The 25,062-nt window shown below is 36.0% G+C and overlaps 1 protein-coding gene across 8 annotated transcripts in view; it reads right to left on the bottom strand.

The window, feature by feature from the left end:
• TBC1D5 (TBC1 domain family member 5) overlaps positions 1-25,062 on the bottom strand; it is a 578,111-nt gene that overhangs the window by 85,200 nt on the left and 467,849 nt on the right. For all 8 annotated transcript variants that reach the window (XM_030933427.1, XM_030933431.1, XM_030933430.1 and 5 more), the window contains 2 exons: positions 20,637-20,722; positions 262-530 (listed from right to left, as the gene is read on the bottom strand). In XM_030933427.1, coding sequence (XP_030789287.1) covers positions 262-530; positions 20,637-20,722 — 355 coding nt within the window. The remainder of the gene's footprint in view (positions 1-261; positions 531-20,636; positions 20,723-25,062) is intronic.

Genomic DNA, 25,062 nt, shown 5'->3' with positions numbered 1-25,062 from the left:
ATTCATGCCATCATACTGCATGGGCACCTACAGGACAAAGTTGCAAGTATACTAGGATATAAATGTTAAAAAAAAATGACCTCATAAAATATTCTTAAGACTAACTCTAACATTCCAACTTTAAAAGAATCAAATATAACATTAAAAAAGTAAGTTTTGCATTAATTTCTATTCTAGGAGGTTGGTTCCTCACAGGCAGGTGAAGAAATCCCAGGCTACATAGTGAATGTTTTCTTTGGATTTACTAGTAATTTCTCCTACCTTTGTTCAATTGTACAGGCATGCTTTCTGATTTCATCAGCCTCTGCTGCTGCTGTTGCTGTTGCTGTTGCTGTTGCAAGTGATGCCTTGGGGCCTCTGCTGAGGTCCTGGTAGGAATCACAACGGAGGAGGAGCTACTGCTGTTGCCTCCAGGTACAGGGCCACCTGCACTGCCTGGAGCCATTGCTGGGGAAATCAACTTTCTTCCAAAATTAATCAGGCTATTAGACACCTTATTTATATTCAGGGGAGCACCTTTGGCATTGGTCCTGTTAAAAAAAGAAATGGAGAGGCATTATTTACACTTAGAGGATGATTCTATTTCACATAATTAATTGGTATAAAAGCACACCTTGTCTGCTTTGAAAAAGGTCATTTACTAGACCAGCTATACAAAGTGAAAAGTGAAAATTTAAAGTTACTACAGAATAATAAAATAATGAGATTCTTAAAAACATAGCTTATGGAAAACAGTCTTATTTACTTTTCATTCATTCATTCAACAAATAGAGCCAACACTGCTGGGTTATGAGAATATAATTGCCCAAAATAGACACTGTTCCCTTCCTGGAGCTTCTAGTCTAGTACAGAAGAATATATTAATCAAATAATCACATAAATAAATATATGCTTAAAACCTGTGATTGGACTATAAAGGAGAGGCTAGGCAAGTCCTGGGGTCCTCACAGGAGGGGGCATCTATGAAACAAAGCTAAGAGTAGATTTCTCACCAGCCCCGGCACATGGGTACTAGGCCAAATTTAATACGATTTTGAAAATAAATGTGTCTGACAGTCACGAAGTAAATTCCTAAAAGTTATGTCAAGTGCCCAGTTCTCTGCAATTGTAATCTATCCTTATTCTCTGCCCCAGCGCTCCGTATCCTCCTCCTCCACTTACCTGGTTTATTTTCCTCGATAGTACTTTTCATCATCTGACATACTATATATTTCATGTATTTATTTGGTTATCATTCGTTCACCTCTTCCAATTCCCATTCAAATACAAGTTTCATGAGGGCAAGAATTTTTGTCTCTTTTGTTAACTATTATATTGCCATTGTCTGGTACATCATAGGTACTTTATCAATAATATTTGTTAAATGGTAGCAGCATCTACCCATAGTCCATCTTTTCACCTGCCCCAGTGGAAGATCAGACTCTCCATTTGTGCTTTGAATCCCATCTCCTCTGACCTTCAGAGATTGTTATTCCTGCATCCTCCTCTCCTGCATCATCATTTTCTCCTTCTTTACTGTATCATTTCCATTAGCATACAACCATGGTGAGTACATGTATATGTATACTAAATTCTCTACTGAACCCTTGTTCCCTTCAAGTTACCATCCCATTTCTTTCTTTACTTATAACATGTTTTTTCAAGGTGTATTAAGGAAGCTTCTGCTTCCTCAGTTTTTGGTCCACTAAGCTCCAGCTGTGCCATTGCCCTAAAGCCATTCCTCAAGGTCACCAATGACTTGACATTGCAGATCCAAAGGTCTATTCTTACTTGACTCTAGCTCTCAGCAGCTATCAACTCCCTTAACCACTACTCTCTCTCTCAAATTTTGTCTCGTGGCCAGCACCTGTATTATAACTGTGCCTGGCAAATAGAGGACACCAAGTTAACATTTGTTAGATGAACAATTCCCAAATGACTCAGAATCCTGCAGTATCTCAGGGCTATTATCTTGAAGACCAGTTATGATTATAGACGATTTTAGTTGTAAAGGGGAGTCCAGCTCCATGACAATATTGAAGTTTGTGTTTTTATTGCCCAAATCATTAATATAAATGAAATAGCTCACATTTTGCTTTTTTCATAAAAATGGAAAATTGAAAATCAACTTTAAGAGATCTACTTATTTGATTTTAATTAACTTGATTTTTATTATAATTTCTTTCTCCCAGATCTAGCTGTCAGCACTTACATGGCAATTCTACTTTTAATATGACAGCTATATCCTTGCACTACTAGATGTTGCTGTAAAACAGAACAGATCCATAGTTCTATAATAAAAAGGAAAGAACACTAGACTTCTTCCTTCCATAAAGTTTTCTCTGTTACTAGCTAATGTTATGGGCTAGGTATTAGAGACTTACATTGCTTTGGAGGTAGGACAAATCAAATTTAAAATATGAAATTCAGCTTTATAAAAGAAAGATCTATTCATTATAACTCAATGAAATGTGAAAAAAAATTTCAAATGGTTCCTTTGGCATCAAGTTTCATCTTTAAGGAATTGAGCTATTTAAATGTCCTTCTAAAAATTATTTAAAATAATGTTTCCTAATGGAGATAAGGATATAAAGTGATTATGCACCACTTACTTTCATTTTTTAGATGCTTCCTAGTGAAGTAGAGCATTCTTAATTTACATTTACCATAGGTTGGCAACAGAGAAGGCACTCAATGTATGCTTATTGAGAAAAAAGAATGAATGAAATGAAAAAAACTCATAAATTCTGGATTAACTAGGCATTCACCTCTGGCATTATATTCCACTCAGCAGCCTGCATACATTCCCATTTCCTGTGAGTGACAGTATAAAGAAAAGCTATCATGGTACTGAAGTTCTGCTGCATTTTAGTTTTGCTTGTTTGCAAGTCAGGATTCATAATTCCCAGATATGAAGAAGTTATAATGTTGTTACCCTTTTTTATACACAAAAATGTACTAGTCAGAATTCCCATATTGCCAGTTGTAAAATTTATATGTTGATAAAAGTACTAACAAAGTGCTAGAGCATTATCAAGAGAGTATGGTTAATGCATCTTCATTACTACTAATAACCATGAAAAACATATAGATCAAGTTTATGAGGAGCAATTTTTCATGTGAATAGCTCTTAAAAGGGGATGAGCACTGTTTTCTTTTTTTGAACATTTTGTTTTGTTTTGTTTTTAACCATGTTCTCCCTCATTCAGTACCCACAGCTTCTAGAAGAATGTTTTTTTTTTTTCAAAACAACAATTGAAGGTGATTATGTGTCTTCCGGATATAAGCAATTGTAAGTCATACAGAGAAAGCAATCTGTCCAGAGCTTGTCTGTTTTTCTAGGCATAACAGTTTTTATACCAAAGTTATCTAATTTAGAACTGAAATACGAGCAGTAGAATTCTTCATGTGAAATATTAAACAACTTCCAACAATTATTAATGGCTGTGATGTGTATGACTAAGTCATGTGTGCTAAATTAATGAAAATTAACGTAGTTGTCAGAGATCTGATGGACAGCGGGGATTAGATTAGATTAGATAAAAGATGGAGTGCAATGTGTTAATAGTGTTGAATAATATACAGCAAGAGGAATTTGGAGTTAACAAGACATTGAATAGCAAATCTAATGAGTAACCAATTTTGTATAATTGAAGTCTTTCATTACTATTATCTATCTACTGTTATTAAAAATAATACTGTTTAGGAGAGATTATTTTAAAATTCTGCCAGGAACTGACTTTTGGCACAATCTCATTTAACAAGTTCAGTCAGTACCAATAGGTGAACTTTCTGAAGATCCAAGAATCTCCTCAAAATACCTGTACCAGCACCCTATTCTGACCTGAATTCATTGTTGAGCTTATCTTCAGTTTTTAAACACTGGTTTCTCTTCTAATGAGAAGCATTACTATACAAAGTTAGCAGAGAACACAGTCAACTGATCTCAATTTCTGTGTTGTGTTAATTCATGCCATCATACTGCATGGGCATCTATAGGACAAAGTTGCAAGTATACTAGTATATAAATGTTAAAAAAACAAAACTACGAATTACCTCATAAAATGTTCTTAAGACCAACACAGTATCTGATATTCCAACTTTAAAATAATCAAATATAACATATTTAAAAAGTAAGTTTTGCATTAATTTCTATTTTTGGTTCCTCACAAGCAGGTGAAGAAATCCCAGGCTACACTGTGAATGAAAACAGGTGATTTTAGCTATCTCTTCCTAGATGTTTATTGCCCACTTGATGTCTTGCAGCCTGGCTTTCTGACCCGCACTCTACTGAAAGAGCTTCTAGGGCCTCCAATGCCTTCGCAGTTGCCAGTCATGGCCTGTTTTTATCACATTTCTATAAACTTTCTGAAGCTTTTAAAAAACCATTATCACATTATCACCTCTATAAAAATTCTCCACAACCTTTTCCCTCCCGGATCTAAGTATTTACAATATTCTAGTTTATCTCCTTTCTTCCTCTATATTTATTTTTTAGATTTGATAATATCTAATATTTGTTTTTTTCACTTTTTCTGCAATAAAATCTTATTAGATGCTTAGCTATACTTTTGTGAAAGAATCACTTCAATTTATTTCAAATAATTTTTCTCTATATTCTAATTTATATATATTTTTGTTATTTCTTTTCCTTGTGTTTTCCAAGGTTGAATACTTCCGTTCATTCATTCAATTATTCATCCTTTATTCTCCCTCTCTTCCAATAAAAGCATTTAAAGCTACACATACGCTTGGTTTTAACAATAGCATGAAAGTTTTCTCTCATTTTCTAAATAGCCTTGTTGGCTCATTTGTTACTTAGGTACAATTAAAAATTTCAGATGGCTGAGTTTGTTTGCGTTTAAATATATTACTTATTTTGATTTATTGAATAAAACAGAAATATTGGAGGAATGGAAGTGGGAAAATGTTTTGATTTTTCAAAAAGACTATGGAAAGGAGAAACTAGAAAATAAACTGATGTATATAAATAATTTTACTAATTACTTAGAAATGAATATCTTTTATTACAAGTAGACAGTATGGTTCACTAAAAAGTCATTCCAAGGCAACTTTACTTCTTCATCTGACAGTGTGAAAGGTCTGTTAGATTTTGTTAAGATATGTCAGTACCTGTGGAAATAATGGAGAATAATGCATGTTCAGATATAGTGGGACAATTGTACCCCAAGCATATTGTTCAATATTCTAGCACCCACCAAGTATTACTGGTGATTATATGTGTCTCAGTCTTGGTTCACAGACTTGCTACCAATCCATCTTTTAGGATGGTCATAATTTTCTGTTAATGAGTTGTGTAACCACGAGAGAGTTATTTATCCCGTCTGAACCCAAGTTTCCTCATCCTAAAATGAGGGAGCTGAATTTTATGATATTTTAGGTACTTTTTAGATTGAACATTCTACAACTTTGTGAATAGAAGAATGAAAATATGTGCTTATTGAATTTCAGACCAAAGGCTAAAGAGACACCCAATATATCAAATAAAAGAATCAAATTTGTAAATGTTTTCAACATAAAGTAAATGATAAATGTTTGAGGTGACAGATATACTAATTATTCTGATTTGATCATCACATATTGTATCCATGTATGATATAGCACACTCTGCCTCCAAAATGTGTACAATTATTGTGTATAAATTAAAAACAGTAGTAAGAGCAAAAAGAAAAAAGGACTAAAAAATTTGCAATTTAAAATAATCTCAACAGGCTAGCATGAAAGATTAAACATAAAATTTAACAAAGATAAACAAAAGCTCATGCAACTATTTTAAAACTTTTTATAATTGCACATTACAGACAGAACAAGAAGGCATGGATAACATGAGTTTAAATTTTTTAAAAATTCAAAACTCCCAAACATTAATGTTTTGATTGGGTTTGGTTTGGCTGACAAGACTAATATGAGTTCACAGTGATGACACTGAAGAAAACTATGATCCTTGGACTGCATTAATACTAGATGAGTCCTCACACTGCAGAAGATGCTGTATAACTTTGGCAATCAGCTTTGGTAATAAATTAATTTCTGAAAAAACTGAGTTGTGTTTATAAATAGAGTGGAACAGTAGAGAAGCTGAAAACTATGCTGGAAGAGGAATGACTGCAAAACCTGAGGAGTAAGTCTTACATACAACACAGTGAGGGATGCCATGAGGGAAAGCAGCCCATTTTTGGTGTGGCTTAGAAATGAGATGAGTTACAAAAGTTAAAAGAGTGAGTTACAAAAGCTATGACATAGGAACTCTTATCTGGTGATAAAACAGGCTTCATTTACAAAAGTAAGGGCTCCAATCCTAGAAATGTAGAAGTAGAGATTGAAAAATAATTTTTTTTTTTTTTTTTTTTTTTTTTGAGACAGTCTCGCTCTGTCGCCCAGGCTGGAGTGCAGTGGCGCCGTCTCGGCTCACTGCAAGTTCCACCTCCCGGGTTCACGCCATTCTCCTGCCTCAGCCTCCCGAGTAGATGGGACTACAGGCACCTGCCACCACGCCAGGCTAATTTTTTTGTACTTTTTTAGTAGAAACAGGGTTTCACCGTGTTACCCAGGATGGTCCCGATCTCCTGATCTCATGATCTGCCCGCCTCGGCCTCCCAGAAAAATAATCTTTAGATACACAGCCCAGTCCTAGTCCTAGTCCTGGCATGCCTGAGAGACAGTATTAAAGGAAAGCCCCTTTCCAACTCTAAGAGTTTATGATCTGCAGTGCCAAATGGCATCTATTGTTACATTTATCACATCACTCAGATAAAAGGACCAAATAACAGGCTTGTATACTAGTATAGGACCTTGAGAAAAGTCAGTCAAACCCCATCTCCAAATGAAAGTGCCTACGTGCCCTGTGTCCTTAGATTCACCTTCAGTTTCCATTCCATTCCTTCTGCCCTTCTTTCCTCCTCTTTATCTTCCTTCCAAGAACTTTCTTCTGTTCTCTTCCCTTCTTTCTTTCATAGTCTCATTTTCTTTCTATCATTTTCTCAAATTGTTCTACCTATACTTTTTTCTACCATAAAAACATTTAATGTAGTGGGATACTTGGAAAAAATAAATTGATGCCACTAAACATATATCTATGTATCTCTGGTTTGGAGAAAGAAACAATATTCTCTTTGCACCTCTGTATACTCCTAACTCTGTCATTATTTATCTGCTGAGTGGATTATGATTTATATGTATTTATTCCATGCTTATAGATGTCAATCTATTTGGAAACTTAAAACATGCATCAGAGTTGCAACATAATACTTTCAAGATGATTCTAACATCTAAGGTAATAATCAGGATATACTTCTATTTAAAAATTCTGTAAGTTAGAGGCCAGGTGTGGTGGCTCACACCTGTAATCCCAGTACTCTGGAAGGCCAAGGAAGGACAACTGCTTAAGCCCAGAAGTTCAAGACCAGCCTGGGCAATATAGTGAGACCCTGTCTCTACGGAGAAAAAAAAAAAAAAAAAAAAAAGCCAGCCATGGTGGTATGCACCCGTAGTCCCAGCTACTTGAGGGGCTAAGGTGGGAGCACTGCTTAAGCCTGGGAGGTCGAGGCTGTAGTGAGCTGTGATCACACTAGTGCACTCCAGTCTGGGCAACAGAGCAAGACCTAGTCTCAAAAAATCTATAAGCTGAAGGTTTTGAATTCTATAATAGGAATGTTTCTAAAGTTCTTAATTCTTTAACTTTGAAGTTGAATGTTTCAAATTTTACTTCAATGAAAGACTTCTATATCTAATTTTAATTTGCTTGCCATACTGTAAGGTTTGTTACTTTAGAAAGTAAACTCACTCCTCATCTCAAGGAACTCTAGATTCTTAAAGATCTTTATTAAAACTAAATGATGAAGGTTAGCTTGTCAGTACTTACTCCTTAAGAGTTGAATTTCAAGGGAAACATATTTCTTTCTATCATTTTTTCAAATTGTTCTACCTATACTTTTTTCTACCATAAAAACATTTAATGTAGTGGGAAGAGATACTGCGATTTCTATTTTGAGAGTGGTAGTTCTGAACTAATTTATTTTCTTACCTGTACCTGAGGGATACGAAATCATTCCCATAAATAACCATGGTTCACACTAGCAGAATCTCTAGAGCGTTAGGGATTTTCTGGCCTAGGCCAGAAATACATGAGAAGGGAAGATAATATAATCCTGAAATGTTCACACGTTGGGAAGTTTTTGCCCTCTTCACCTCTCTTTTCCCACTTTGAGAATCACTGTATGTCTTCATAATTTTAAAAAATGCAGCTGCAGTAAACATATACTAAGAATTAACTGTTATGGTTTGAAGGTAGGGGTACAGAAGCCAATAAAATATAAAGAAACATTTGAGTCTGCAAAGTAAACAGTTACATTTTAAAATGCAGGCATAGAAAGGAACAGATTAGATGTAGAAAAACAGAGGAATACATTTTTTTTCTTAATTAAAAAAAACTATAAAACACTTTTGAGAAGTTAAAGACAACCTAACTAAAGGATGAGATAGCCTGTGTTCATGGATTAGATAATTCAATAATGTTTAAGTATCAGTTCTTTCTAAATTGTTATACATATTAAATGTAACTCCAATCAAAATCCCAATAATTTTTATAGAAATTGGAAAGTTGATTGTAAAATTTATATGAAAATGCAAAGGAACTAGAATAGCGAAAATAATAAAAAAGAACAAAGTTGGAGGACTCAGCCTACTTAAAATCAAGACTTGCTATAAAGTTATATAATTAAGCCAGTATGTTACTAGAGAAAAAACAGAGTGCAGAAATGGATCACACATATATGGCCAGTTGATTTTCAACCAAGGATCCTATTTAATTCGGTGGAGAAAGGAAAGACTTTTTAACAAATGATGCTCAACAGCTGGATATCTATCTTTAAAAAGATGAACCTCAACCTTTACCTCATTCTACACACAAAAATTAATTTGAGGTGGATCATAAATTTAAATTCAAATGGTAGAACCATACAACTTTTAGATGAAAACAAGAGAGTATCTTTGACTGTACCGTGAAGGGTTAACTCAGCATACCTGTGCTACCCAAAGCCTGTAACTTTCAAGGACTGGCCCTTGACTGATTCCTGGGAGATAACCTATAAGCCTTTGGAATATCCTGCCTGATAAGAGCGTCTTTGTATATCTGGGCCTTGGGTCACACCAAATTGTTTACACTAACAATGGGATTTATGGTAAACACCCGTTTTTGTTCATCTGGGTCCTGGGTCACACTGTATCACTCTGACCTCTCCATGCCTACGTGACTGACTCCCAATAAAAAATCCCGAGGGACACCAAGGCTTAGGTGAGCAGCCCTACTTGGCAACACTTTGCATGTGTTTTCATACATCTTGCTGGGAGAATTAAGCACTCCACTGGGAGAGGACAACTGAAAGTTTGTACAGGCATACCTCAGAGTTATTATGAGTTCTGTTCTAAACCACTGTAATGAAGCAAGTATCACAATAGTGAATTACACAAATTTTTTGGTTTCCCAGTAACTATAAAAGTTCCGTTTACATTATACAGCAGTCTATTCAGTGTGCAATAGCATTATGTCTAAAAAAAAAAGTAAACATCCTATTTAAAAAATACTTTGTTGTCAAAAGATGCCAATGATCAGCTGAGCCTTTAGTCAGTCTTAAGCTTTTTGCTGGTGGAGGGTCTTGTCTCAATGTTGATGGCTTGTAAATAATTAGGGTGATAGTTCCTGAATGCTGGGGTGGCTGTGGCAATTTCTTAAAATAAGACAGCAATGAAGTTGGCCACACTGACTGACTCTTCCTTTAAAGAAAGGGTTCTCAATAGCATGTGATGCTATTTGATAGCATTTTACCCACAGTAGAACTTCTTTAAAATTGGAGTCAATCCTTTGAAACTCTACTGCTGGTTTATCAACCAGGCTTATGTAATATTTTAAACGGTTTGCTGTCATTTCAACAATGTTCACAGCATGTTTATCAGGAGTAGACTCCGTCTTAAGAAACCACTTTACTCATCTGTAAGAACTCTCCTCATTCATTACAGTTTTATCATGAGACTGCAGCCATTTGGCCACAACTTTATGCTCCACTTCTAATTCTAGTTCCTTTGCTATTTTCACCCTATGCGGTTACTTCCTCCATTGATGTCTTTTTTTTTTTTTTTTGACAGAGTCTCACTCTGTCGCCCAGGCTGCAGTGTGGTGGCGCAATCTCTGCTCACTGAAACCTCCGCCTCCCGGGTTCAAGTGATTCTCCCGCCTCGGCCTTGTGAGCAGCTGGGACTACAGGTGCCCGCCACCACACCCACCTAATTTTTGTATTTTTGGCCACGCTGGTCTCGAACTCCTGACCTCAGGTGATCCACTTGCCTCCACCTCCCCAAGTGCTAGGATTACAGGCGTGAGCCACCACGCCCAGCCTGACGTCTTGAATCCCTCCAAGATGAGGGTTGAAATCAACTTCTTCTAAAATCAACTTCTTTCAAACTCTTGTTAATGTTGGTATTTTGACATCCTCCCATGAATCATGAATGTTCTTAATGGCATCCAGAATGGTAAATCCTTTCCAGATGGTTTTCAATTTACTTTGCCCAGAACCATCAGAGGAAGCACTATCTATGGCAGCTATAGCCTTATTAAATGTATTTCTTAAATAATAAGGCTTGTGAGTCAAAATTACTCCTTGATCTGTGAGCTGCAGAACAGATACTGTATCAGCAGGCATGAAAATAACATTTATCTCCTTGATTAATACTTGGGTGCAAGCTCTTGGGTGACCAGGTGCATTGTTAGTGAGAAGTAGTATTTTGAAAGGAATATTTTTTTCTGAACGGTAGGTCTCAACAGTGACAGAGAGAGACAGCTTGCCCTTTGAAATTTTGAAGCCAGGCACTGATCCTCCTCTCTGGCTATGGAAGTCCTTTGTAGCATCTTCCAGTAGAAGGCTGTTTCATCTACACTGAAAATCTGGTGTTCAGTGTAGCCAGCCCCCTTTATCAATTATCATAGCTACATCTTCTGGATAACTTGCTGCAGTTCCTATATCAGTACTCACTGCTTCACCTTGTACTTTAATGTTACGGAGACAACTTCTTTCCTTAAATCTCCTTGATCAGTCTCTGCTAGCTTCCAACTTTTCTTCTGCAGCTTCCTCACCCCTCTCTGCCTTTACAGAATTGAAGAGTTAGGGCCTTGCTTTAGATTAGGCTTTGGCATAAGGGAATGTTGTGACTCATCTGATTGTCTATCCAGACCACTCAAACTTTCTTCGTATCAGCAGTAAGGCTGTTTATTTTCTTATCATTCATGTGTCCACTGGAGTAGCACTTTTAATTTCCTTCAAAAACTTTTCCTTTGCTTTCATGATTTGGTTGTTTGGTACAACAGACCTAGCTTTTGACCCATTTCAGCTTCTGACATGCCTTCCTAACTAAGCTTCAACATTTCCAATTTTTGATATAAAGTGAGATGTATAACTCTTCCTTTCACTTGAATACTTAGAAGCTATTATAGGGTTATTAATTGGTTTGAATGTGTTTTCCCTCCAAATCTCATGTTGAAATGTGGCCTCCAGTGTTGACGGTGGGGCCTAGTGAGAGGTGTCTGGATTATGGGGGTGTATCCCTTATGAATGGCTTGGTGCCATCCCCTTGGTGATAAGTGAGCTCTTGTTCTGAGTTCACACGAGATCTGGTTGTTCAAAAATGTGTAGGACCTGCCCCTTCTTCTCTTGCTGGACATGCCTGCCTGCTCCCCCTTCGATCAAGAGTAAAACTCCCTGAGTCCTCCCTAGAAGCCCAGCAGATGCTGGCACCAGGCTTGTACAGCCTGAAGAACTGTCAGCCAATTAAACATCTTTTCTTTATAAGTTACCCAGCCTCAGGTATTTATAGCAACACAAAAATGGCCTAATACAGCCTAATTTCAATATTACCAAGTCTGAAGGCATAGGGAGGCCCAAGGAAAGGGAGAAAGATGAGGAAAGAGCCAGTTGGTGGAGCAGTCAGAACACACACATATTTATTGATTAAATTGGCTGTCTTATATGGGTACAGTTCACGGTGCCCCAAAACGATGATAAGATTAACATCAAAGGTCACTAATTACAGATCATCATAACAGGTATAATAATGAACATGTATGAAATAGTGCTCGAATTACCAAAATATGACAAAGTGAGCACATGCTATTGAAAAAACAGTGCTGATGGACTTGCTCAGTGCAGGGTTGCTACAAGCCTTCAATATGTAAAAAATGCAATAAAATGAAGTGTGCTTGCAATAATACCCAGTTACCCAGTGCAATTCAGTTAGAATTGCCCTTGACTCCTGTTTTTCTCTTACATTACATATTGAGTCCATCAGCAAATGCTAGTCAAAATATACACTGAAACAAATCACTTTTCTCTTTCTGCGCTGTCAATACCATGTTACCTTATCATTGCTAATCTTGCTGCTCACCTCCTAACTAGTCTCTGTTTCCTCTCCTCCTTATAGACTATTTTCCACACAGCAGTCAGATTAATTTAAGTCAGATCATATCATTCCACCATTCAGAGCCCTTCGGTGAATTCCCAAAAATCTTAGGATAAAACCATAAGCCTTTTCAATGGCCTGTAAGGTAAGCCCTACATGATCTAGCCTCCTACTATCTCTCCAACCTCATTTACTACCAATGTCATTTGCTACCACCCTCGCCTGTTCACTGGGCTCTAGCCATACTGGCCTGCTGACTATTCCTCAAGCACAGAATCATTTTTCCATTTCAGAAGCTTTGTACTTGCATTTCCCTATAATGGGAAATGTTCTTCCCCAAGAATCCATGTGGCACACTCACTATTCAGTCTCTGTTCAAATAGTACCTTTTCAGAGACACTCACTTTGACTACTTTATTTAAAACAATGAACTCCTTTACTCTGTCTCCTTGCTTTGTTATTAGTTTTGTGTTTTTTATAGAAATTCTCACTTCCTGATGTTATTTTTAGCTTTAAAAATTATTGTGGTATATTTTGATTGTTTCTTGCATTAAAATATAAATTCAATGTTTGTCTTGTTGGCACTAAATGCAAGAATTGCAAACAGCACAAATAAACATTTATAAGGCAGTTCAAATCCACAATTAGTCAAATACATGAAAATTGAAGCAACAAAAAGTTTAACCTTTCTTATTAGCACCTTTTCTATTAGCAAGTTAATAATTAATAAGCAAGCACTGGTAAAAATCCGTGGATTCCCTTAGTCACCAGTGAGGGAGTATGAATGGAAACAAGCTTGATAATCTTACCAAAGAGTTCTTCCACTTCTATATGCAACCCTTATAACCCATATTATTCTCTGGTGATTTGTTCATCATGGTCCACTCTTTTATCTGTGGTAAAAAAAAAAACCACTGTAGCTGTGGAACCATTGATAAAGTTCCTGTTTAGCTATTTAAGGCCTACGATGCTTTCACCAGGCTTGGCTCTTTAGCCATAATTGGCCTTGCTACTATTTTCTTTGCTGTTTGGAGGCTATTAAAGAGTTGGTGCATTGGGGCTATCATGCAAAAGGAGAAGTAATGATGATCTAGAGGGAATATATATACTCATGGGAACCCCAGCCCCCGACCAGAAGCGATTAGGAAGTAGAGATTAGACAAGGAATAGGCACACCCATGGAAAGCAGGGGGCTAATACCTGCTACATCTATGGCAATGGGATTTTATTTGTGTTGCGTATCCAAATAAGGAAAGAGGATGCAAAGATGACATGTGATTTCATGGATAAGAATATCTCTAAAAATCAAGAAGCCTGATTTCTCTTCTCTGCTTCACCATGGATTGCTATAATTAAGTCTTTAAAAGCAACTGCCTAGGTATTTTAGTGATAGATTTTCCATTACGTGTACGGATAATATTCACTGTGCTCTGATTTAACTTACTTGCACATTTCTTTTTAAAAATGGGAATTGACATTTTCTTATTCATTCAAAAAGCTTGGAATGACAGTTTAACACTAAGATCTTATTCCAATTTTGTCCTTAAATAACCAGAAATTGCTGCTATTAAAAAAGTACATTTAAATTGTGACCAGTCTTCAGAAAGATCTATCTAACTTATTTAAGAATCTGTGACTACTGAAATGCTCAACTGAATAGTCACAGAACAGAACTTCATATTTTTTAAAGTCTGCAATCTCCTATGCTAAGAGTAGAATCTCATATTTTCTTTATTCCAGAACATTCATGGATTTTCTGTTTTGAAAATGACACAACACAGTTTTTCAAAATGTGTAATTCTTTCTCTTATGAAGAGGTGATGAAATAAATGGCAGATGAGCTGTCAGTACTGCCTCAAGAGTATGTCACTTTATATAGTGATGGCTTTTTACAGACTCCACAGCTATAGGTCTTTTAACTTGCTTAAGCAATTTTATACAACCAAAATCAGGTATTTCATCTGATTATATTAGGCCTTAACAGAGATGGAAGAAACCAAGATTAGTTCTTTGATCTCTCACTCCAGCAGATCAGAAATAACATTCTCTGTGCTAACTCTCCCAGTTTTCCTCTGTCCCCTGACAGAGCCTAGTAACTTCATTGATATTGATGATGAAAGATTCCAGAATTTTAATTCTGGCATGTAGGTCCTCTGTAGAAGGCTGCTAGTCAGGACCCCTGCCTGACATATAAGAGGAAGCCAGGATCTAGGGAAAGAATATTCTTATTAGGACGGTTTCCCGGGCATTTAAGATGTATCCACATTCCTCAGTAGGATTCCATGCATCTATGGAGTAATGGTAACTATTTTACCGCAAGAAAGCCTAGCAGCCAACAATTCCCCATCTCTACCAGGGATCAGGATGTGCCTCAGCTTCGGAGTGCTCCTCTCAGGGGCTGGCCTAAGCAGAATGTCCTGGAAAAGTGCAGTTTCCCAGGGTGCACAAAGATTCTTCCAATGACTATAATCTTATACTAGAATCTGAGCTCTGTGAGAACAGGCACCACATCTATCTTTTTCACTGATGTTCTCTCAATATCTGGCACAGAGAAGAAATTAAAGTATTTGTGAAACGAATGAATACTTGTTAGCTTCAATTGTGGAGTAACCCATATGCCTAAGAGTGGTATCTTACGTAAGTCTAAACATCCTTGATGTCAGGGTGTGGGTCTTAGAATCATCATATTCCCAGGGCCTAGCACAGTGTCTGGCACTGTGTATAGTATTCAATAAATATTTAGTTTAATGATTGAATAAATACATACTGTTTTGAAACCTAAAAAGCATTATAAGATTCTCCTGAATCACTTCCATTTTATATGGTCAGCAAGATTTTTTAAAGGCTTAATTCTATTTAGTTACATAATGACAGTATTTTTTTCAGATGTTTTATTGCTAAATTACAGTAAAGAAATAATATGCTAATAATGTTCTCCAAGCCATGAAGCCAAGGAGTCCATGGCTATCAATATTCGTAATTTGTTGATCAGAATTTGAAAGGACACTGATGGCTATATAAATGCAACTTTATGTTTTTTTTGTATTCAAATAACTAAGCGTTTGTGGTGTAAAATCATCTATATCTAAAGTGCTCTTTCTGAAGAGAGTTGTTAATTCTTAACCAATTTAGGTAAAATAGTAACACTGTCTCCTATCTAGTCCAGAGCAAATACATCTTTTTCTTTTTATAAAACAAAACTTAGGCATAATTTATATATAATATACAGATCTTAAATGTTCAGTCTGATGAGTTTTGACACTTGTGTATACCTGTATAACCACCATCCCAAATAATACACCTAGAATGAACATTTCTTTTACTCACAAATTCCTTCGTGTCCCTTTAGAGTCAATTCCAAACCCTCATCCTGAGGTAGCTACTTTCTGATTTCTAACACCACATGCTAGTTGCCTGTTCTTGAGTTTCATATACATGGAACAATACAATATTCACTCTTCTCTGACTAGCGTTTTTTGTTCAGCGTAACGTTTATGAGATGCATGTATGTTATTGCATATAGCAGTACACTTAACCCTTGAACATCACAGGTTTGAATTGTGTGGGAACACTTACATGCAGATTTTTTTCAACCAAATGCAGAGAGAGGGATGTGAAATTCATGTATATAGAAGGCTGACTTTTCATATACGCAGGTTTCTATATGAGAGAGCCGACTATGAGACTTGAGTACGCATAGATTTGGGTATATGCAGGTGGTCCTGGAACCAATTCCCCCAGGGACAACTCTAGTTCATTCCTTTATAGCTGAGTAGTATTCCATTATTTGAATGTACCACAAATTGTTTATCTGGTCTCTTGTTGACGGAGATTGGGTTATTTCCAGCTTTGGGGTATTAAGAATAAGGCTGCTGTGAACATTCTGTTTTGATGTTGTTTGTTGTGGCTTTTGGATATGTGTTTTTATTTCCCTTGGATAAACCCTTAGAAATTAAACTGCTATATTATAGGATATATGTTTAACTTCATAAGATATTACCAAACTATTTTACAAAGTAGTTATACCTCTTCTACTCACATCAGGAATATACGAGGGTTCTAATTGCTTCACATCCTTGCCAACATTTGTTACTGTCAATTTTTTATTTTATTTTATCCATTATAGTTGGTTTGAAATTGTTCCACATCCTTGCCAACATTTGCTACTGTCTATTTTTTATTTTATTTTATCCATTATAGTTGGTGTGAAATGTTATCTCATTGTGGTTTAATTTGCATTTTCCTGATGACTAATGTTGAACATCTCTTCAGAGCATATTGATGATTTTTATATCTTCTTTTGTGAAGAGGCTGTTCAAGCATTTTGCCCAAGTTATATTTTTCCTGACATACAAAAATTCTTTATATATTTGGGATATATGTATTAAAAATATTATCCCCAAGTATGTGACTTGCCTGTTCTTTTTCTTAATGGCATATTTTGATGAAAAAATAATCTTAATTTTAAGTTTATTTTATCTATCTTTTCTAGTGTTTTTTGTTTCATGTATAAGAAATCTTTGCCTACCCTTTGTCTTTACCATGGGGGGGTTCCCAAGACTACCAATTAGGTTTGATGATTTACTAGAAGAAAAAGCTGTTACACTCATTCCAGATTAAGGCCAAGAAAGGAAAAAGGCTGGAGCCAAAGAGAAACAAGTTTGGTATTTATTTGTGAGAAACACTGTGGGCATAATAGGCATGTGAGTGTGGGAGTAGAATCAACAGTTCTGTTTGAAAAATACTAAATTTAAGCTGCATATGGGACATCCAAGAGAAAATATTTATTAAGTAGCAAGGGATGGGTAAAACCGAAGACATAAATTAAGGACCTGTCAGCCACAGATGATGGTCTGTAAGGCCATGAACTGAGTTGAAATCCTCAAAGGAATGAGTATAGAGAAGAAAAGAAGTGTGGGGTTGGGGCTGTTTTAATATTTGGAGGAAGAAGATTCAGCAGACCATGGCAAGAGATGGAATGGCCACTGAGATAGGATCTTGTGTTACTTTTTTGGAGATGAAGTCTCTCTGTCACGCAGGTTGGAGTGCAGTGGCGCGATCTCCGTTCACTGCAAGCTCTGCCTCTTGGGTTGAAGCGTTTTTCCTGCCTCAGCCTCCCGAGTAGCTGGGACTACAGGCACGTGCCACCACTCTTGGCTAATTTTTTGTATTTTTAGTAGAGACGGGGTTTCCCCATGTTGGCCAGAATGGTCTCGATCTCCTGACTTTGTGATCCGCCCGCCTCGGCTTCCCAAGGTGCTGGGATTACAGGTGTGAGCCTCTGCACCCGGCCAGATCTTGTGTTTCTTATTGAACTGCCTAAATTCTTCATACATTAATGATATTCTATTTTGTCAGTTACCTCCACTACAAATATTTTCCTAATTTTTGATTTGTCTTTTGATTCCCTTTATTTTTGACCTATCTACTTTAAAATATGTGTTGTATAGTAAAATCCCTTAGTTGTTCCTTTGTGATTTTCTCCATTACTTTTAAGGTTAAAAAGCCTTCACACTATTATTTGTCAATTAAAAATTTAAAAATAAGATTTTGGGCGCGGTGGCTCTCACCTACAATCCCAGCACTTTGGGAGGCCAAGGCAGGCAGATCATGAGGTCAGGAGATGGAGACCATCCTGGCTAACATGGTGAAACCCCGTCTCTACTAAAAAAATACAAAAAACGAGCTAGGCGTGGTGGCGGGCGCCTGTAGTCCCAGCTACTCGGGAGGCTGAGGCAGGAGAATGGCGTGAACCCAGAAGGCGGAGCTTATCGTGAGCTGAGATTGCGCCACTGCACTCCAGCCTGGGCGACAGAGTAAGACTCCATCTCAAAAAAAAAAAAATTTTAAAAATAAGATGTAAAAGTCTTCAAGTAACTATAGGTCAGATAGGCACTTGCATTTTTATTTTTATGTTTGCTTGTTTCAGTGCACTTTGGAATTCATTTTTGTGTGTGGCTGATACTTTTTCAAAGATTTGCCAATTTTCCCAGCACCGTCTATTAACTATTTCCTTGCTTACTGAGCTGTGACATCTGCTTCAATTACTACATTTTATTTAGTTCAATTTCAATGTTAAGCTTTGCAATTACAAAAGGATGACAAAAAGTCTTCCTTCCAATCTTCAAGAGATATTTTGCACAAGAATCTTAATGTGTTTACAAGGAAATATACAAAACAAAATCAACATTTTGTGCAAGAAAAATGTGGGGAGAGAAGGCTAAAGGGAAGAAAATCAAGTAGGGGAGAAAAGAATGGGTACAATACATTTCCGGTGGTGGAGAAAAAGGTGTTTGAAATATTTCAAAAAATTCATATAACAAATATGTGTTGAGTGCCTTCCCTATACCAGTTATCACTGTCCTAGGTGCCATGAAGTGGTAAGACAAAATGCCTGCCCTCAGGGGCTTAGATTTTAGTGGAGAAGTTGGGGAGACAGATTATAAATACACAAATGAATTATATAACTTCAGTTCATGATGATGGGATAGAGTGAATAGGGGAGGTGAAGACAAGCAAGGAGGTTAAGAGTGGCCTCTCTGAGATGACATTTAGGCTGAGCTTTAAATCACGAAGAGGCATGGGAAGATGGGGGTGGCAGAAGAGCTCTAGCAGGAGGGAAGAGTTAGGTGCAAAGGTCCTAAGCAAGGGCAAGAAACAGAGAAGGCTAATGTGGCTGTAGCATGAGAGTGAAGAGGAGAGAGTGGAAGGAGATAAGGTCAAAGAGATAGGAAAGGGCTTCAGGAAGAAGACTGGATTGCCAGTGGCAATAGGAAGCCTTTGGAGATGTTTACGTGGAGGTATGATATAATCTGTTATAAAGTGACATTTACTTGGCTGTTGTGTAAAAAATAATCCTGTGGGGGTTGGGAGGGAGAGGAAGACAAAGGATTCCAGCTAAAAAGGTCTTGTATAAAGAAAAAGACAAATATACTTTGTTCTTTTAAACATAACAAAACTAAATATTTGACATAATGGGAAGAAATATAATTGACTAGGGTGTAAGATTACTAAAGGCAGGGATTTTGGTCTGGGTTTTTACTGGGCACTTCATGTGTTTAAAATAACCAATCTGGCAGTTGTGTTGAATGATCAACTAACTATAGTGAATAACTTTTTATTTGTGTAACAAGACTCAGATGAAATGAACAAACAGAAAAGAGCTTCAGACAAGTCTCATGGGCTACAGAACTGGTCTCATAATTGCACGGTACATCAATATATGGGGCAAACAGATTTCAATCAGAGATGGCTAATTTTATAACAACATTACGCTAAGACAAGGTTCAAATTTCAAGTTTAAATTTAGCCATTTTGTTGTAAACTTCTTCTTATCCCTTAGAATATGAGTTCCTATGCAGCAGGAATTATAACTTATTTTTAACTCTCCAGTAACAGCAGAACACATTGTGTATATGTATTCCATAAATGTATATTTAGGCTGTTGGAATTCTACTGAAGAAAAGCTAACACATAGGCAAAATGCTTGAGGAAGAAAATTCGGACAACTTGGCAGCATTTATCATTACTAACATTTTAGTCTTCCACAGTAAACTTTGAAATTACATTCTAATTTGAAATGGTTCTGGTTTGACAAGTTAACTCTTGAGACATCTCAATGTAGTATTATGAAAGAACAAAACCATTCATCAACCCTTTCTGCCAATGTTAATTTCTTTGAAAAGTAGGATTTTAATGTTTTTTATTCCTACAGTGACCCTTAAAATTTCTATGTATGCAATCACAAACGTACACACAAGATGCATTTATAAGCTTATTGTGTAGTTCTAAAGACAGTTGGGAAACACATTTTTAATTTTGTTACTGAAATAATTTAAAAATATATTATAAAGCTGCCTCTTTTCAATCAACAGCAAAAATCTAGAAAGAGATTATACAAGTAGGCACAATTTATGCAAGTTTATTCATGTTAGAAAAATGAAGTTGCCTAACTTCAAATTGTAACAAGTACTCTTATATTTATTTTTCATCTTACCATTGATATCAATATATAGCATTTTCTTATGCCTTTAAAATAACTTGGGTAATTTATTTAACAAAGATTCCTTATGTACATTAGCCATTGACATGCTAAAATCTGGAAAATTGTTTTCAGCAATGTGTAAAAGTTCCTGATGATCTGTGAGACTACCCTTGTGATTTATAACTATCACTAGAAAAAGGGGACTTACCGGCTTTTATTCATGAGGTCGGCTCCTCGTGCTTTGTAATAATCTAAGTTTGGATGGAATTGATAAGTCACTGGTCTTGGATTTCTCTAAAACAAAAAAATACATTTTTAAAAAGCTAGTTAAATGATTTAATCCATTAACATATAAGAGGACAGTAATGATCATTTTAATATTCCTTCAGAAAAGAATATGTATAATACAAAGTTTAATAATTTAGTGTGATTGGGTTTTGCTTTCATTAAATTATTCCTTAGTTCTGATTAAACATAAAAATTATTTTTTCCTCTCTCGTAGTTAACATAGATTTATTCATCATTAGATTTCTGATGACTTCAAAATAAAACTTTCAAATGTAAATTTCCTAAAAATATGATGAATAAAATTATAATAAAATCTAAAAACTATATGAGATGTAACACAACCACAAACTATGCCAAGGGACCGAAAGACACAAGGTGTCCAGGTAACTGCATTTCGGGGGAAGAGAAAATCGTTAGTTTTTTATGACCAGAATGCTAAATGTGTCCACTAGATGGCACACTGAGACTTTCTTGTTCCAAAATGAGTTATTTCAGAATTCAGCAATTCTTTTAAAGTTAGCAATTTCTATGTCATCTATCCTTATTTATGAGTTTAATAAATGCCAATATGCCAGATACTATAAATATTACCAGGATAACCATTACAATACAAAAGCAAATTGACCGATGTACATTTTCATAAAAGCAGCAAAAACACTGCCCTTTCTAGAATGCAACATTATTTATAAACATTGCAGAAATGTCCTTGAATCATTAGGTCCACTGTGTCTGTTTAAATGTGTTGCTATTATTTAAACATATCTATTATTTAAATGTATCAAGTCCCTCACAGGCAAGTGAAAATTAAACAAATATACTTCTGCTTTACAAAAACTAATCATGTTTACAGCATAATTTAAATGAATACCATAATCTGTAAAATGTTAAATTACATATATTTACCATAAAAAGTTTTTAAAACCTTATAAATAAATGTGTTCTCATGTTTACCTGGGCATATAATTCAAGTTAATAATTGGGTTTTTGAACAAAGGCATGCACTTCCTTTGAGATACGTATCTGGACATGGAAAAGCTGCATATTATCTCAATAGAAAATTACCAATATGCTTAGATATCAGTCCTTGGAGACATAATTCCAAGACACTGATACACTTGCATGCAGGCACGGGGGAGTTGCGGGGGGATATAATTGCTAAGGTTAAATAGTTTGAAATTCATCAAGCTAACAAGCCGCATTTAATGGCCATGATGGACCTTTTCTTTTTCTGCTGAAAAGAGAATATTTACACAGCTCAACCCTTTCATATCTCTTCCAAGCCAGCCCTAATCATCTGACAAAAATGACAATCCCTTGATTTAGCTCCAGCTACTACTCCACTGGTTTGGTATTCAACACAGTTCTACAATAATCAAATCTGAATTGCCTTGATGAAGATAACTGATGCTTCCATGACTACCATACTATTAAGTCTAACAGTGCAACTTTTTCTCTCTCTAGGAATTACATAGGTTTTCTCATGATAGCCGATGACAACCTGGACCCAAGTATAATGGGAAAATAAAATAGAGGTTAAGGCCACTGGCAGACTGACAGTGCATTCATGATGTATTTTAAAAATTAACTTTCACAGGACTATCCCTCATGACTAATTTTGTTCTTTATTCTTAGTACCTGGAAATACATTTTGTTTTTGCTAATAAAAAAAGAACCTTTTTTTTTTCTGACTTCCAACGAACTAATAAAGGATTATGTTACTTTTTGCCATAAAATAATGAAAGAAGGGATCACATAGAGCAATTACTTGAAACATCTTTATGAAGAAATGACAAGCAATTCAAGACATGGAGTGCTGATCTATCTAAGCACTTAAAGCCATTATTAGGAATAATGATCTAACTTGAACATATAAATGAGGCTCAAGTATTGCTTTCACTGAGGCATATTTAAATTCCTAGGAGACTTACTGCTATCAAAGGGAGAGGTAGTTTAAAGTACCACTGTACTGGAAACAAAAAAAAGAATCAAAAGATGATGTTGAAAAACAGCATTTGAAATGTTAAGAAAATAAAATAAGAGGTTATGGCTGAAAGTTATTCTTTTCTGTTGGGAAGACAGTGATGTTTCTAAAACATAAGTATGCAGACATATAGATGGATCTAGACCAACACTACCCAACAGTGGGTCACAAATATAAATTTCATCTATAATTTAAAATTTTCTAGTAGCCACATTTAAAAAAGAAAATAAAAAGGAAACAAGTGAAACTAAATGTGATATTTTATTTAATTCAGTCTATCTAAAATACTATGATCTTAACATGTAATCAACATATATAGTTATTAATGAGATACTTCACATTGTTTCTTTTGTATAAAGTCTTTGAAATCCAGTGTGTATTTTATACTTACAGCACATCTCAATTTGGACTAGCCACACTTCAAGCGCTAAACAGCCACATGTGGCAAGTGGCTACTGTACTGGACAGCATAAAATGAAACATCTGAAACACCTGTACACCACTGCATGGCTATAAAAATCAACATCTAGACATGAACAATAAAAAGGATACCAATACTTTTATACATTAAGATTCGGTAAGTATAGTTCTTCAATTTACCTATAATTCTTCTCTTTCAATTAAGTTAATTTTATCTCTATTAAATAAGGTTTTAAAAAGTTAAGGAATTTTGGAATACCATCTCACACAAATAACAACCAAAACAAACAAAATTAAAACTAGGTAACAGGTTCAAATCATTGTTAAAAATACATATATAAATATACATATGAAGATAAATGGATAGATAACTGCGACGTACCAAAATGTTATCAATGGTTTCCTTAGGGGGACAAGATTAAATGAGTGGAATTCTCACTTTATGCAACTGAAATATTTTAAAAGAGATACTTGCTCCTCTTTTTTTTGCTGGGGGGGAGGTAGGGGGAAGACAGCGTTTCATTCTGTTGCCCAGGCTGGAGTGCAGTAGTGCTATCTTGGCTCACTGAAGACTTGACATCCCAGGCTCAAGTGATCCTCCCACCTCAGCCTCCTGGTAGTTGGGACTACACGCATGCACCAACATGCCCAGCTAATTTTTATATTGTTTTGTAGAGATGGAGTTTTGCCATGTTGCCCAGGCTGGTCTTGAACTCCTGGGCTCAAGTGATCCACCCACCTCAGCCTTCCAAAGTGCTGGTATTACAGGTGTGAGACACCACGCTTGGGTAATACTTGCTCTTCTTAAAGGAGTTTTTTTTTTTTCTTTTTTCAAATACAACTTTATAAAAATATGATGATTTCTAATCTTTAAAGTTCTGGAATCTTCTCTAAAATATAAGAGCTACTAGAACTATACATGTAAAACTCTATACGTAAGAAAGACCAGACCCCATGAAAACTGTGATTTCTCATTGTGCAGAACATTTTATGTCAACACTTTATGTCTTCATTTGTATTAGAACAATTGGCAATTACAGTCATGTGTTAATTAATGATGGGGATATGTTCTCAGAAATGTGTCATTAGGTGATTTCATTATTGTGTGAGCATCATAGAATATATTTTACAAAAACCTAGATGGTATAGCTTATTACATACCTAGGTTATATGATATAGCTCATTGACCCCAGGCTACAAACCTGTATAGCATGTTACTGTACTGAATACAGTAGATAGGTACAACACAATGGTATCTGTGTACTTAAACATATTTAAAAAGAAAAAAGAAAAGGTACAGTAAAAACATGGTATTATAATCTTACGGGAGCACTATCATATGTGTGGTCTGCTGTTGACCCAAACGTCATTATGCAGTGCATGATTGTGTTTTAAACTCATTTTCACAGTCAGGACTTCAACTATCACGAGCATTTCCAAAACAATGGATATTTTTAAATGCGTTTGTTTTGGGGAATTTTCCTTTGGAAGATAGCAAAATGGTAATCATATCTTAACTCATATTAGTCTGTGTACAGAGGAATACCAATTATGTTCCATGTTCTGGGAAGTTTATATAACTATACATAATGAATGCAGGCTGGGTGCAGTGAGTGGTTCATGCCTGTAATTCCAGAACTTTGGGAGGCCGAGGTAGGAGGATCGCTTGAGGCCAGAAGTTTGAGACCAGCCTGGGCAAAATAGCAAGACCACTGTCTCAACAAAAAACAAAAAAAATTAGCTGGGCATGGTGGTGCATGCTGCTGAGGCAGGAGGATCACTTGAATGCAGTTTGAGGCCGCAGTGAGCTATGATCATGCCACTGTATTCCAACCTGGGTGACTGCGAGATCCTATCTCTTAAAAAGTAAGAGAGTCGAGTATGGTGGCATATGCCTATAGTCCCAGCTACTTGGGAGGTTGAGGTAAAACAGCTTGAGCCTGGG

The sequence above is a fragment of the Rhinopithecus roxellana genome, chromosome 1 (genome assembly GCF_007565055.1).
Source record: "Rhinopithecus roxellana isolate Shanxi Qingling chromosome 1, ASM756505v1, whole genome shotgun sequence".
In the NCBI taxonomy this organism is placed as follows: Eukaryota; Metazoa; Chordata; class Mammalia; order Primates; family Cercopithecidae; genus Rhinopithecus; species Rhinopithecus roxellana.
The sequence above is the reverse complement of the archived record's forward strand: the minus strand, read 5'-3'. Positions and strand labels throughout refer to the sequence as shown.